The sequence below is a fragment of the Haliotis cracherodii genome, unplaced genomic scaffold (assembly GCF_022045235.1).
Source record: "Haliotis cracherodii isolate W230 unplaced genomic scaffold, xgHalCrac1.p SCAF_16, whole genome shotgun sequence".
NCBI classification, from domain to species: Eukaryota; Metazoa; Mollusca; class Gastropoda; order Lepetellida; family Haliotidae; genus Haliotis; species Haliotis cracherodii.
The window spans coordinates 20746943-20763878 of NW_027266271.1; the positions used below are offsets into that span (position 1 = coordinate 20746943).

Here is a 16936-nt window from a genome sequence, read left to right on the forward strand (position 1 = left end):
ACTTTGGATCCATGACATGCATCAACCAAGTCAGCGAGCCTGGCCACCCGATCCCGTTTGTCGCCTCTTACAACAAGCATAGTCGCATTTAACAGGAAGTATTGGTTGCTGAAGACCTATTTTACCTCGGATCTTCACGGGTCGTGTGCCTTTCTACCAACCCGGACTAACGATAGCCAGTTGACATACCAAACCACAGTTTAAAATGGATGCCCAACTCAGACACAGCATACTGACTCCGAGCCTACCAGTTCTGGTTTTATCCCCTCAATGCCGAGCGCCAGGCAGGGTAACAACAAGTACTATCTTTTGACGTAATCCCTGCTTACGATTAGGCTTATCCTAACACTTCCAAATATGATTATATATTAAATACGTATCGGATAAACACAACTTAAGATTTGACGGATGACAAAGTAGGCACAATTTATGGATAACAACTTCTGAAGTCTTGCTTGACAAGGTTCGATTCCCGACATGGGTACAATGTGTGAAGCCCATTTTTCTGGTGTCCCCCGCCGTGATATTGCGTGAATATTGCTAAAAGCGGCGTAAAACCTCATTCACTCACTCACTCACTTGCTTGACAACGGTATAAGGAGCTATACCGAAACGTCGCCTTTTCAGTATTAAAGAGGTTGTGTCTACCTTGTACTTCTCGGCTAGTCTGTAGAAAGAGTTGATATGACACGGCCCCTTAACATGTAAAAATCAAACCAACAAACATATTTTTTATTGAGTATAATCAAATACGGTAGGTGAAACACAAGTAAACACAACACCGACAAACAGTGACACTCTAACCCCCCGAGTACCCCCAACTGCGAGTATCATTATAAACAATTGTTCAGCAACGTAGTATTAATACTGTTGGCGAAAGACTATGCGTACTAGATTTTAAAATGAAAGAATTAATGTGACGAGAAGTTCTCTCTTAAAATAACCGTATAACCAAACTCTTCGCATCAGTAGGCGGCTTGTTATTGGAGATAGGTTTGATGTTTACAGGTCATGTTGCTGACTGACAGCACGTAATTATACTGTAAATATGATACTGGCTGACTTCATGTAAAGGGTATGCTGTGCTATGTTTTGTTGATAAGCTACGACGCTAACAATGTTATCAAATATGCCTACGAGGTATCAATTCCAGGTACCGCTACCAAATATGTAAGGTTGGCTGTGAAGGAGTGCGTGCAAGTTTTTGAATTAACGCCGCTTTGAACATTATATTATAACTACGTTTGTAATGAACACGCTTATAACGAACTGACGATATATCGAACTTGTTTTGTGGTCCCGTCCTTTTGCTGTATATTTGCTTATAACGAACTACGGTTATAACGAACTAAATTTCATGATCCCTTTGAGTTCGGTATATCCGTAGCTTACGGATTTTCAATTTTCAAAAAAAGGGGACCGATGCCTTAAATTTCAGTAACATCAACAGACAAAAAACAGTTTCCCAAAATGTCCACTACGTTTCAAAATTCAGGAACTAAAAACAATTTCAGTTTCCTATACAAACGCCATTTCATGAAGGTAGGAACTATAGAAACGAGTTGCAGAACGTGGAATTGGCAGCTCATGATGTAAATTTCACTACTTGTGGCTGACAAGACACATCACAACCAATATTTTGCCTTGTACCATATGTTCCCGTGTTTTTTCAGGTGAACATATGACTTGCCTTTGCATGTGTTTGTGACGGGTGCCACCGGTGGCGCAGGATATGCTCACCTTTTCGCGAACACCTGGTATCATCACTATTTAATAGTGATTCATAAACGCATGCTCATGATATAGTCGGAATCGTACAATCCACTCTGTTTTGGCAGAGATGTCTGACGAATATGGTAAGGGTTTTGTCGCTTTTATTTGTACTCTGTTTCGGCAGAGATATCTTACGAATATGGTAAGGGTTCTGTCGCTTTTATTTGATTGTGAAAATGTGTTTTATCGCTTTTTAGTTTAATATTCATGCCATCAGTGTGAATTGAAATCACCACCCTATAACGCCTTCTTGTTAACCCCGCAACTAAACATGAAATAACACGAAAATTTCAATATTGAAACACGACAATGCGGATCGATGTCAGTTCATTTCAATACATCAAACACAGTCTATTTAACATTGCAAATTAGGGCGACGCCAAACAAATAAAATAACTGCATGAAACTATCATTCCTTTTATTCAGCACATGTTTTATCTCTAACGTTGTCTGATCGGCATTGATATAGTGTAGAGTGACCCCTCTGCAGTGTAATATCAAATTACAGAGTCAGCAGGATGTCATGGTCATGTCTGGGCATACTGTCGGGCTTACAATGAACTCATGACAGGTATTTTATGTAAAAATGTAAAGTAAATGATTAACTACAAAAAATGTATTTCTTAATACACAAAGACAGAGAGGTTATTGTCCGAATACTTCACCTGGGGAGGGGGTGGGGATGGGGAGGGGTGGAGATAAAAGGCCAAAAAAGGTGAATCAATTTCTAATCTCGATACAAAATCCTAGCAACGACAGGCACTGATTATTGGGGAGCTGTTATGCTCTGAAGGGTGTTTTTTTTTAATGATCTATGAAATGCCTACCTATTATCTTGTTAAATACTACTCAAAAGAAGTTAAGGATTTTTTTCCATCTGACTATGGTATATCTGCCATGGCTTCATAGATTATTTATATAGTCATATGAACAAATCGTTTTTTAACTTCTTTTGAGTAGTATTAATAACATACAGTGAGTGAGTGAGTGAGTGGGTGGGTGGGTGGGTGGGTGGGTGAGTGAGTGAGTGAGTGAGTGAGTGAGTGGGTGGGTGGGTGGGTGGGTGGATGGATGAGTGAGTGAGTGAGTGAGTGATTGAGTGAGTGAGTGAGTGAGTTTGGTTCAACGCTGAATAGCACATTCCTTGAGTAACGGCATGTCAGCTAAATGTAAACGGCAATACTGATGAAAAAGAAAGAGTGCTAAACGGGAAGAACGTTATAATGACGTTAAAAAGACACAACTGTGCAACGAGTGGAAACACCTTAGACGATCTGGTCACACGTAAATCACGTAATCGTACATATCGATAACTGTTTTAGTGTATTATTTTAATTCATATTATAAACGGCAAGCGTCCCAATTATGTACTGGATCATACAAGAACCAATCATTTTAAGCTTAAAACGTGGAACTTCGATGTTTTGAATCATCGTCGGAGACATTACAAAAAATTGTCGAGAGACGTCAAATTGAGCAATAGTAGATTTGAATATTTTTCAGAGACTGTGCTGTAGTAGACGAGCATATTTTTAAGAGGCACGACAATGTACTGTAGCAGACGGGCATATTTGTGAGAGGCCGACACTGCGCTGAAGCAGACGGGCATATTTGTGAGAGGCCGACACTGCGCTGAAGCAGACGGGCATATTTGTAAGAGACACGACACTATGCTGTAGCTAACGGGCATATTTGTGAGAGGCCGACACTGCGCTGAAGCAGACGGGCATATTTGTGAGAGGCACGACACTACGCTGTAGCAGGCGGGCATATTTGTGAGAGGCACGACACTACGCTGTAGCTAACGGGCATATTTGTGAGAGGCACGACACTGTGCTGTAGCTGATGGGCATATTTGTGAGAGGCACGACACTGTGCTGTAGCAGACGGGCATATTTGTAAGAGACACGACACTGTGCTGTAGCTAACGGGCATATTTGTGAGAGGCACGACACTGTGCTGTAGTAGACGGGCATATTTGTGAGAGGCACGACACTGTGCTGTAGTAGACGGGCATATTTGTGAGAGACACGACACTGCGCTGTAGCAGACGGGCATATTTGTGAGAGGCACGACACTGTGCTGTAGCAGACCGGCATATTTGTGAGAGTCACGACACTATGCTGTAGCTGACGGGCATATTTGTGAGAGACACGACACTGTGCTGAAGTAGACGGGCATATTTGTGAGAGGCACGACACTGCGCTGTAGCAGGCGGGCATATTTGTGAGAGACACGACACTGTGCTGTAGCAGACGGGCATATTTGTAAGAGACACGACACTATGCTGTAGCTAACGGGCATATTTGTGAGAGGCACGACACTGTGCTGTAGCAGACCGGCATATTTGTGAGAGTCACGACACTGTGCTGTAGCTGACGGGCATATTTGTGAGAGACACGACACTGTGCTGAAGTAGACGGGCATATTTGTGAGAGGCACGACACTGCGCTGTAGCAGGCGGGCATATTTGTGAGAGACACGACACTGTGCTGTAGCAGACGGGCATATTTGTAAGAGACACGACACTATGCTGTAGCTAACGGGCATATTTGTGAGAGGCACGACACTGTGCTGTAGTAGACGGGCATATTTGTGAGAGGCACGACACTCTGCTGTAGCTGACGGGCATATTTGTGAGAGGCACGACACTATGCTGTAGTAGACGGGCATATTTGTGAGAGGCACGACACTGTGCTGTAGCTGACGGGCATATTTGTGAGAGGCCGACACTGTGCTATAGCAGACCGGCATATGTGTGAGAGGCACGACACTGTGCTGAAGTAAACGGGCATATTTGTGAGAGGCCGACACTGCGCTGTAGCAGGCGGGCATATTTGTGAGAGACACGACACTGTGCTGTAGCAGACCGGCATATTTGTGAGAGACACGACACTGCTGGAGTAAAGATGCATATTTATAAGGGACCGTGATGATTCAGACACACCATACCAAAACAACTTATTTTAACTACACGGAACTTCTACCTTTACATTCCAGACATGAGAATCCAGTAACCTCACTCGGCCAACATGACCAGTGTGACCCTCCTGACCCTCCTCCTCCTGACCCTACACACGGTGGTCAGTCAGAACTGGTATGGGCACGACTACTGGAACAACAGGCACGGCACAGAGGGCATCGCCTATGCTAATGGTGAATAGACCGGCAGACGTCTATACTCTCTATTAGCCATTTATAACGTTATCTTTAAATAGCTTACAGTGTATACCCATACATTAACACCGTGACTGAAATGAGACTGTAAACCCACTAGCTCAGGCGGCTTGGGCTAGATATATACTCCCCAGGGAGCTGAGAATGAAATTCGAGTGCACACCTATCCATTGACCGGGGTAATAGTATAGCGCTGTGAACATGCCTCAGTTCGTGGATTCGGCGCATTACAAATGTTTATCGTTATTATTATTTACAGATTAAAATAAAAAATGCAGCAATGAGGGTTTGGGTGATCCTGACACAGTCAGGCTGGTTAGGCTCGTCATCAGCTCTGGGCCCTTGCCCCCTCTACACACAGCCGTGACAGCGAATGGGACTTCTCCCAGGAAGCGCTGCCTAGTCAAACCTACCAGGAACTTTTCGGAGAATGTGAAGACTCCCCAACACTGCAGCCTTTTGCATTACCCAGATTGCCAGAAGGGCTGTATTCCTGGTACTAAACCCGGGTACTCTCCAAATGTCAGTCAACATATTGAGAGGTACCAAACCTAAGGCACCGAGAACAATGCGGAGTCGGACAACTTGGTACTTGGGATGCAAGCGTGACATTTCGAAAGCGTCCGCATATTTGCCATGTTTTTCCTCAATCTTGTCAATCAGATTAGTGTCAAAGGGGACAGAAAATTCAATGATATAAATTATTTCATTGGATTTACTCAAAAGGGCAAGATCAGGTTTGTTGGCCTGGATACGTCTGAGGCTGTAAATGGGCCTATTCCAAAGGATTTTGTATTTATCATTTTCCATGCCGCCCTCTACATATTCAGGGTCGTACCATGGATGGACCTCTGTGTCAAAACCACAATCATGGCGAAGACGGTAATATAATGATCGAGCTGCACCATCATACCAAGATACTGTGTTTGTGCCAAGGCTGGGACTCCACTGACAATGTGTTGGATAGTCTCATTAAATTCATCACATAATCTACATTTTATATTTACATTCTGATGCAAAATCACACATTGACGGTTTCGAGTGGGAAGTGACGGGTCCTGAGCAGCAAACAGAAAGCCTTCAGGCCAGACGACTTCATCCAAGCGAAGGACTCTGCAGGATTGCTGATTCTCTCAACACACTGCATATAAACTCGATGCAGTGGTCGTTCAGATAGCCTCTCTATTAAAAACTGAGTCTGGACCGACAATATTTGGGTTTTCGCTTGGTTGACCCTCATTTCTGTACCGTCCAGCAGTATAGAACCTTCAACAAAATCAACACCGACATTGAGATTATGTCCCACATCCTTGGCTCGTTTTAGAAAACTGTGGAATGTCTTGTTTTCATTATGATTATGATTATGATTATTATTATTATTATTCTGTTTCCAGAAAGGTTCTACCTGTGGTCCGACCAACCCAGTGTTCAGGATAATTACTTTAAAGACACTAACTTCTACACCGAGAAGAAATGTGCTGGTGGTTGTTCGTGTGGGAAGGAGCTGGTTGGCTGCAGTGGCAGTGTAGTGTGAGCTCACGCACATTGTTTTCTGATACCTTTACCCTGTGAGAGTGTGCGTGTGCGTGTGCGTGTGCGTGTGCTTGCGTATGCGTACAGAGAGCAGATATTTCTTGAACTAGTTCCCAGTTGGATGAGGGTGTATGTCAGGAATGACATTTCATTCATTACAAATCATTTGTATTGTCAATCTGTCGTTGCCTTCTTTTAACCGTCTTATCGAGGCGAGGGAGTTAACTGACTGTAACAGTCAAGTTTCCACCCTTGCAGAACGAGGCTGGAATTTATGGGCAAGATCGTCGCGCTTCAAGTCACAGTGGCTAATACGAGTTATGTCCCTTCTATATCCCTCCTTTTGACCAATCAGATTCCAGCTCTCATATCATTTGCATTTGCTCCAAATAAAATGGCTGCGCCAAGTGAAAACGATCTGGCCGATAATCAAGATCTATATTGTAATAAAAACGGGTCTTATTTCGGGATGTGCTTCAAATCAAGTGAGCACCTTGACTAAAAACATGAAAAGATTTGGAAAATATCTTTTGACGCTACGTTACCGGTACACATGCTTTGCAAATCCTGCAATCGACCGAAAAACTGTACGGCAGTTTACGAACCGGATGTCGATTTCGAAACGCGATTTTGATTGGACTATGCATGGACTCGTTAGTCTAGCCAAGATATAACTCCATAATTCCAGCTTAGGTCAGCAAGGGTGGAAACTTGACATTTACAGTCAGTTAAGTTGCTTCGGGAAGATGTCTTTTAACTTGATAGGAAACACTACAATTATTTAAAGGGGGGCAAGTAAAGGCTCCTATAACTGAGGAGCAGACGAGATCAAGGGCGATTGTATTATTAAATTGTAAGATCTGTAAGAGAGTCCAACCTGCCACGTTTTTCATTCCTTCACTATGAGAACCTTGAATCTTTGTCATATATGCACGTAGTTCCGTTACGATTATGAAGGACCTACGATGGCACCTGACTTCAATATAACACAGAACACATTTACTTCCAGGGAGGTGAAGGGTCAAAACGTAGAAAGATTGACAGAGAAATCCTTCACGTCAGGCGTACAGGAAGTGTAAGGATACTTTTCTCAAATATGTCAATTAAATTTAATAATTTTGCATATCATTACATCGATAGGCATTTACTTATTTATCTATCCTGACCATAGCTACAATCTCAGTCATTCCACCATGTACATATTATAGTATTACAGTAAACTACGTTTGTAACGAACACGCTTATAACGAACTGACCGATATAACGAACTCATTTTTCAGTCCAGGCCATTTGTTGTATATATGCTGCATATATGCTTATAACGAACTACGGTTATACGAATTAAAAGTTCGTTATAACCGTAGTTTACTGTTTTTGCATTTATAGTTCAGTATCGCTAATGTATGTAACTCGAGAGGGTTCCGGGTAGTAATATAGGTCCCACCAACCCACGCGTGTCGTAAGAGGCGACTAAAAAGATCGGGTGGTAGGGTCTGTGGGGAATCGAAGCCGGGCCTTTGGCGTGACGATACACGTTTTGCAAAGAGGAGACTTCAGAACTACCCCTCAATCTACAAGCAACCAAGCTTGTCTAAGAGGCGACTAATGTTATCGGATGGTCAGGTTGGTTGATTACATGTAATCGTATCCAAATTGCAGGGATCGATGTTCATGATGTCCATCACTGGATTCCCTGGTCCAGACTCGATTACTTACCGTACGGCCATATAAATCAATGTTTTTTAAAGCGTCTGTGTGATTGATATAGAAACATCTTCTCGTCTTTTAACACCAATGTCCTTTTTTCAGGCATCTTATCGACATGCCGAATCTAGTAGAAGTGGAAAACATAACATTCTACAAGGCAACAAACCTGAGGATATTGTATGTATACTTATTGACGATAACCAGTGTAGAACGTTTTCTTCGACGTAAGCTTCGACGTTAAGACTCCACACTCTTTCTGTTCCAATATAGACCGCCTCCGTGGTCTAGTGGTAGAGCGTCCGCCCGGAGAGCGGAAGGTTTTGGGGTCGATCCCCGGCCGCGTCCTACCAAAAGACGTTAAAAGATGGTACTTGTTGTTACCCTGTCTGGCGCTCGGCATTAAGGGGCTAAAACAAGGACTGGTCGGCTCGGAGTCAGTATACTGTGTCTGTGTGGGGTATTCATGTTAAACTGCGGCATGGTATCTAAGTGGGCTAGCACTATAAATCGGCATCAGTCCGGACTAGTACAAGCAGCCACACACACTGTTCCAACAATCTATATAGTTTATCATTATATTGGATACAGCTATCCATGCGATAAACGAAATAGATAAATTTGGTCATCTTGTTTGAACTATTTTTTCCTTAGCTCCATACTCCATATCATGTTTTGCCTGATTGTTCGATAAGTTATTGCCAGCCATTCAAAATAATTTTAGACATAGGTTTCCGATGAGGGAATGCCTCTTTAATCAAACACGGCTGCACATTATTTGGAACTCTACAATGTTATTCTGGTATATATTCTGGTATGCAGAATCTGTGACAAATTTTGTAGTATTGTTAATTCATATGTACACATGTACTGAAATATTATGTTTCACTATATATCATACATACCATTCCAGACAAATATATGGTACCGGCATCAGATTAGTTCCTGATATCAGCAAGACATCCATGCAAGAACTGTGAGTGCCATACATTTTATTCCCGTCTGATTCCGAAGGCTAGTTATTATTAATCACAAGGAACAAACCCTGCTGCTATTAATTAAAGCTATTTTAAAGTTCTTTTAATCATGGCCAAACATGAAATATATTGGTATAAGACAAACAAAGACTGCATAGTTTCATCGAATTCCTCTCCAACCTTTTCGGAATATTGCAACATATATTCTATATGTCTTATGTCATCGCTGTGCAGTTGCGTCCCTTGGGTGTACCAGAATGTTCGAATCTCAGACCTCCCTGATTATATTTCTAGGTTTGTCAGCATCTTACCCGTACTCTTGGGATTCGCCAAAGTTTAAAAGTTCATAATCTGTAGCACTTCGGGCGACCCTCCCACATCAAACTCATACGCAGTGATATAACTTATAATAATATAATACTATTCAAAGGGGCGTTATACCCGTGAAGATCCAGGTTAGAATGAATCTTCAGCAACCCTTGTTTGTCGTAAGAGGCGACTAACGGGATCGGGTTGTCTGTCTCGCTGATCTTGTTCATGCATGTCACCGATCCCAATTGTGAGGATCGATGCTCATGGTGTCAATCACTGGATTGTCTGGTCCAGACTCGATTATTTAGCAGAAGGCCGTCATTAAGCTGAGTGGGTGTTAGCAAAAAAAGCAACAAAAAAAAGCAAACAAGCAAACAAGCAAACAAGCAAACAAAGGGGCTTTAAACTTTCCTCACTCTCTTCAGTTATATTTTTACGACAGATAATCATTCCATGGCTTCGGGCAAATAATTGGTCAAAGTAGTCATTTACAAAATACCAGAATCGGTTGCACTGTACACTGAATTCCAGGAATTGTGTATATTACTTTTCTCTATATATTCCAGGTATTTGGTAAACAACAAGATCAGATTTTTCCCTCACAATTACACAAAACAGATTTTGCCGTCTTCGCTGCTGAAAGTGTAAGTATATTATGAAGGTATTTCAAGATATATTTTTTTCTTAAGAAACCGTCTAAGAAGTTATCTCGGGGCACGGGTGGCCCAGTCGTGTGGGGCCCCGCGATTCGCTGTGTAAAGTTGCGTCCCTTGGGCAAGCCAGAAACCTATGATTGTGGGTTTGAATTCCGGTTCGCCCCGATTATGTTTCTAGGTTTGTCAGCACCATACGTGCTCGTGGATTTTACCGATGTGGTAAACGTCTGAGACCTGCATCACTTCGGGCTTTCCTCCCACATTAAGCTGACACACCGCGATATAACTGTAATACTGTTAGGGGCGGCGTTTAACCCAACTCACTCAAGAAGTTATCTCGAGTGATTGGTTACTGTGTAGCCAGATATACTACTCAAAAGTGGCGGTCCACCCGATTCTTTCTTACTACTTTGGTTAAGCTGTTATGGTATGACAGAATAACTCAAGTTATATGAAAGAATCGGTATGACAGATTAACTTTAACTATAAATGACATATAAATGGTATGCTTACTGTGGCGGTATATTTCTTTCAGTATATCAATTCTGTATTTCAGATCACTTATAGGTAACGAGATTGAATGGTTCCCGGACGAATTTGTAAGAAACACTAATATCGAGGTGCTGTAAGTATTTTGTTTTCGTATAATGATGTATTTTCATCTAGTATTCCTGTATCCCTTTGCAGTAAAATGTTTCACAAAATGTTTCACAAAATGTTTCACAAAACACCTGTCTCTTTCTACTTGGGTGGACAATATATGAATACCAGTAGCCAGGACTGGGAGATACAGAGGCAATTAGGCTGAAATAATACCCTGTCGCCTTTGTGTTTGTTTGTTTGTTTGTTTGTTGTTTTACGCCGCACTCAGCAATATTGCAACTATATGACGGCGGTCTGTAAATAATCGAATCTGGACCAGACAATCCAGTGATTGACAACATGAGCATCGATCCACGCAATTGGGATCGATGACATGCATCAACCAAGTCAGCGAGCCTGACCACCCGATCCAGTTAGTCGCCTCTTACCACAAGCATAGTCGCCTTTTACGGCAAGCGTGGATTACTGAAGACCCCTATTCTACCCCGAACCTTCACGGGCCTGTCGCCTTTGTGAGTGCTACGATATGATCATACAATTACCCATCTTCCCGAGGCAAGTGAGTTAACTGACTATAAAAGTCCAGTTTCTACTGGACTTTTAAAGTCAGTTAACTCTCTTGCCTCGGGAAGATGACAATCACCACAATATATCCATGCTATTTTTAACATGGTTACCGTGTCTCCGTGTTATTGGTGTGGATTATTTATCAAAATAAAATACAAATATAAAGGTATTCGAGTCTGACAATTGAATACACCGCAAAAACGTTTTAACAATTATCAACTGATTGTTTTCACCATTCTAGGTTTACAAACCAAGTGTCGGTGTTAATTAATGTCGGTTCATATTAATAAAATCACCATGGATGGTTTTAGCAATAAATGTAATATGATGACGATTTTGATCTTACATAATGTTTTGAATCAAGGCATGGAAAGTTCCATTTTGTTATTGACCATTTTATCAATATTGAGTTCGATCAAGTTTTGTTTTCTATCAAATATTTTCAGAGCTCTCAGTAGAAACAAGATTCGTCAGTTCCCTGGAAGTGGCTTGGCACAAATGTCAAACTTGTGGTTCCTGTAAGTACGTCCACTGCCAAACTGGGAACATACTCGTACATTACACCTCTAATAATATAATGCCACAGTGTATGTTTATAATGCGCCAAATCCACATCCCAAAGCCTGCTTAAAGCCCTTCGTTATTAACCTGGTAAGTAGATGAGTGTACACTCAAATTTCATTCTCAGCTCCCTGTGCAGTATACAACCCAATCTGCCTTATGAGGTGCTTGAAAGTCACCAGTCACATTACAATCTCATCCTACCGGGTACCCATTCACTGCTGGGTGAACAGAGGCACATTTCGAACAAAGTCACTTGTCTAAGGAAACACCACATGTAACCTGGGCTTCAGTGTGAGGCAGGACCGAAGCCCTACATACACCCAGGAGCCTAGCTCTCAGTCACCCATCCACCAACTCTCCGCGACGAACGTTGCCTAGCTTTGCCTTATTTTTTACTTGTGCGCTGTAAACGATATCACGTGCCACAACTTCTGACAAGGAACAACAGTTCCACACATAACTAAACTGCAAACGATATTGACTTTACTTTCGAAAAAAAAGTCCATTTGAAGTTGGGTTTCATGAATACCAAAGTCAATTGTCACACATCCAAAACGAAATGGCGAAAGAAATATATCACCTTGAACTCTGAATATGATTTTCGAAATGAATCATAGAAAGAAGAATGTGTACGCTCACTGTTTATATATTAACCAACTGAAAAGTTAATCCCCAATTATGACAATGACAGTCCCCAATCCAGTGAATGATATCATGAGCATCGATCCACGCAATTGGGATACGATGACATGCATCAACCAAGTCAGCGAGCCTGACCACCCGATCCCGTTAGTCGCCTCATACGACAAGCATTTGTTGCAGCAGATCAATTCTAACAAGGATCTTCACGTGTTCTACGGTGGTATGTGAATGGTAATACAGTATTATATTACAAAATTGCTCTACGCTCCGAATTGTACAGTTTTATGACATTTCTAATAACATTCTTTAGGATTTAATCCAAACCTATCTTTAGAAAAGCATTCATAAATCTTTGAATCATGGGACTCAGTCTTGCGTTTCATTGCATTGTCCGGTTGTTCATTTACCACGCTGTGATGACACATTGACTGCCATGATTGGTGATCTGTTATTTTGAAGGTGGCTTAAAACCTGACGTTTGTAATATATTACAGCCCGAGACCAATCAACCATAATGCGTTCCATAACAAATCTGACAATGACACCGTTGTCAATTACCAGTGTCGAATACCCCAAATACCGAAGTTGTGACTTTCGCTCTCCCTTGCCGTAGGACCCAAACATATTCATTGATTCACACAATATGCTATATGTTTTAGTGTGAGTCAAAAGAATATACACAAGGTATTTCTGCAGTACTGTTTAACCTTTTCGAGAGGAGACCATCGAGAATACATCGTTTTACACGTTCTTCGATACAAGCAGAATGCAGATGTTAGACTGTTAAGCGGCAATAAGGATTCTGTTAGGACAATAAAATAACATCGTCTTAAACGACACATCGAATTATCCGTAGGTGATATGGTGTCTAATGGGACAATGAAGGTCTTCGATCATATTCGAGTTATCACAGTATACTTCTCAGCACTGATGACACTGAAGTTAACTTAACACATTTATGAAATTTGACTATTTGATAAATATTTAAAATAGATTCATGATTTCTGTGATAAAAACACGTTTTTGTTTCAGCGATATATTTTCTCGATGAACTGAAAGTATACCAACATCCACTTCAATCCAACATCTGAATCCTTACCTCTTATGGGCTAGAAAATCCGAAAAGATTAAAGAACTGACATCACTATGTGTTTATAAACTGTAGATGTATATGACATTGTGTTTTTATGTATTTTGTTACAAACAGATCTATGAACGAAAATGACCTGGAAGTTGTCTCAAGAGAACACCTCACGAATCTAAAGAACTCGCCGTTAAAACATTTGTGAGTATAGATCAGATCAGTATATACAGTCAGATTGTCTAGACCCCTTTCCACAAACCGATGTTAGCGCTGAGGCGTCCCCAAGTTAAGTCTGGCTGTGCTTGGTGTTATTTCAAGTTGTTCCGGTGCACGGGTGGTCATAGTTGTTTCCCTTAGGCATGCCTGGATCCAATGACCGTGGTTTCGAATCTCAGATTTGCCTTGATTTAGACTCTTGCTTTGGTGCTCACTGATTGAATCAGAGTTGTTACATTTAAGGCTCGCTTCACTTCGGAATGTCTTCCCATATTAAACTGACACGCCGTGATATAACTGAAAAACTGTTCAAAGCGGTCGTAAACCAAACTCACTGTAAATGTTCGTAATTGTATATGAGCAACATGCCATTACAAGTACAGATCACACAACGTCCTTGACATCAGCCAACTGCGTTCATGACTGACACGGGGGCACGGGTGGCCCAGTCGTCTAAGGCGCCGCAATTCGCCGTACAGAGTTGCGTCCCTTGGGCACGTCAGAAACCTATGATTGTGGATTCGAATCCCGGTTCGCCCCAATTATGTTTCCAGGTTTGTCAGCACCATACCCGTACTCTTGGGTTTCACCGAAGTGGTAAATGTCTGAGACCTGCATCACTTCTGGCTTTCCTCCCACATTAAGCTGACACGCCGTGATATAACTGGAATACTGTTAAAAGCGGCGTTAAACTCACTCACTCATGACTGACAAAGCTGAAAGTGTGGAAAGGAACAGCAAGCTTACTTCATATGTCCATCATTCTCACTACTAGACCCAAACCAAAAAACAAAACAAAAAACCGACAAAGGAATTACTAGATAAAGTACTGATCTAAACACCATCTCATATTAATGTCCTTTGTCTGACTAAGCTGACCGCCTCCGTGGTCTTGTGGTAAGTGCAATAATCTGTGACGCGACGTTAAACCCCATTTCACCTCACCTCTGACTAAGCTAAAACAGTTTGCCCAAACATGGGAATGTAATGTTTTATAAGTCAGGTGACTTTCTATTGATAATGTATGAAGTCTCAGTACACGGAAATGATTACCCCTGCGTGTTTCCGTATTATAAATATGCAAAGAATAAATGCGAGCCTCCTTCAGGAACCGCGTATGAATTCCATGCATGAGTGAACCGCCCAATGTAACATAAAATGTCAAGTATTTGCAGCTATGTTTGTTTACAGCACATTGGGAAAATAGTTTATCGAGCAAGTAAACTTCGAGTTGATAAACAGATGTTATCAAGCTTTGTTATCAAGACTCCATATGCATATTTATGATACCAAAATTATGGGATAGGTTTATGGCATCGATATCATCATCCCTATTAAAAAAACAGCAACAAAACCATCTCCATTATAAAAAAACAGAGTCTATGGTTTATGATAAGCATGGATTGATGAATCACTATCAAATACCGCAATCGACGTAATAAGCGCCCAGGGCGCTCTCAAAATTAGAAATAGGGGGTCTTATTAGAATATTATTTTGGTGAAAAAAACAGAGTTGAAAGATAAATTTCTTGGTTTCTGCTGACAGCCTGAAATGTTGATATACGACAGATATATTTTTCCAGAATTTAATTGCCCATAATTAAGGGTGCATATAACACACGAGTGCGTAGTATACGCGAATAAATATGTCTTGTGTACATTGATCAATCGGAAGGGGTGCTAATTGGGATTGTTCACTAGCCAATATATTAGCAAATGTCGACGTGGGCGCTTATTAGAACGGGCGCTTATTACGTCGAATACGGTACTGATGGTTCCAAAACATGGTATTTCCAGGAACCTGAGCAACAACGCTATATGGTACATAGAACCCGGAGCCCTGTCACTCCTTACTAGCCTCCAGATTCTGTGAGTATTCTAGTCTCAGCACACTGCTACACAAACAACTTGGCAAATAAAGCAACACTCAGCCTGACTTATCGTAATGGCATTGACCGTGACGGAGGAATTGATTACATAATTATATCCAAATCCTTTTAAAACTTTCTACCAGGATTGGTGGATTGGGGTATATTGCGATGGCGGATTCGAACCCTCTTGCGACCATTGAGGAAAATAACGATCGTCTCAACTGATTTGAAGTATCATTTATTTTGAACACTATGATAAGTTTTCTTTGTCACGAGAGGTATGCCAAATGATTTCGTTCTGTTTCAGAGAACTGCATGCTAATTCCTTTTCTGAGATTCCCGAGGGAACATTCAACAATATGCCAGAATTAGTGCATCTGTAGGTATCAAGTCAGCGTGCATCATATGTATCATTGCCCGCTGTACTATGGCTAGTAATATTTTCGGCGGTCAATTAATACTATTCATGTCCTATTCACACCTGTCTATACTAAGGTGCGTTGATGTTTTTCACACAATAATTGATAATGTGCGTCTCAATTTATATTGGTATTGTTTCTCCGCGTGTTTCTGACCAGTGTTGGTAGACTTATGTTTTAATGTTCTGAAGGTTAAATACATTTGTTCAGCATCGGCGAGTATGGTTTTACGCCGCTTTAAGTAATATTCCAGCAATATCACGGCGGGGGATACAAGAAATGGGCTTCACACATTGTACCCATGTCGGAAATCGAACCCGGGCCTTCTGGCGTTACACGCAAACGCTTTAAGAACGAGGCTACCCGACAGACCCGTTCAGTATGGAATAGACAGATAGATAGATAATATACTACTGCTGCTGCTGCTACTACTACTACTGCTGCTGCTACTACTACTACTACTACTACTTCTACTACTGCTACTACTACTACTACTACTGCTGCTGCTGTTGCGGCTGCTACTGCTACCACTGCAACTAGTGCTACTATTGCTGCTACTACTACTACTACTACTACTACTACTACTACTACGACTACGACTACTACTGCGACTACTACTACGACTACTATTACTAGTGTTCTTCTGACAATGTGGGTAATTGCGCAGGCTGCAGTGTTGGGGAGTATTCATATCCATAGGAAAGTTCTCGGTAGGTTTGACTGGGCAGCGCTTCCTGGGAGAAGTCTGGGCTGCGTGTAGAGTGTGCCTACATGGACTGCCCGACCTTCCCCTGCTACATTATATTTTGCAAAATTAATAATAATGATAATGATGATA

At 41.6% G+C, this 16936-nt stretch overlaps 1 protein-coding gene across 1 annotated transcript in view; it reads left to right on the forward strand.

Moving 5' to 3' along the window:
* The first annotated feature begins 4805 nt into the window (after nucleotides 1-4805).
* The window catches only part of LOC139463461 (uncharacterized), a 73063-nt gene continuing 60932 nt past the window's right edge, over nucleotides 4806-16936 (forward strand). The window contains exons 1-11 of the mRNA XM_071244729.1: nucleotides 4806-4929; nucleotides 6345-6480; nucleotides 7493-7558; nucleotides 8293-8367; nucleotides 9101-9163; nucleotides 10043-10120; nucleotides 10689-10757; nucleotides 11749-11820; nucleotides 13716-13793; nucleotides 15606-15677; nucleotides 15987-16058. Coding sequence (XP_071100830.1) covers nucleotides 4806-4929; nucleotides 6345-6480; nucleotides 7493-7558; nucleotides 8293-8367; nucleotides 9101-9163; nucleotides 10043-10120; nucleotides 10689-10757; nucleotides 11749-11820; nucleotides 13716-13793; nucleotides 15606-15677; nucleotides 15987-16058 — 905 coding nt within the window. The remainder of the gene's footprint in view (nucleotides 4930-6344; nucleotides 6481-7492; nucleotides 7559-8292; nucleotides 8368-9100; nucleotides 9164-10042; nucleotides 10121-10688; nucleotides 10758-11748; nucleotides 11821-13715; nucleotides 13794-15605; nucleotides 15678-15986; nucleotides 16059-16936) is intronic.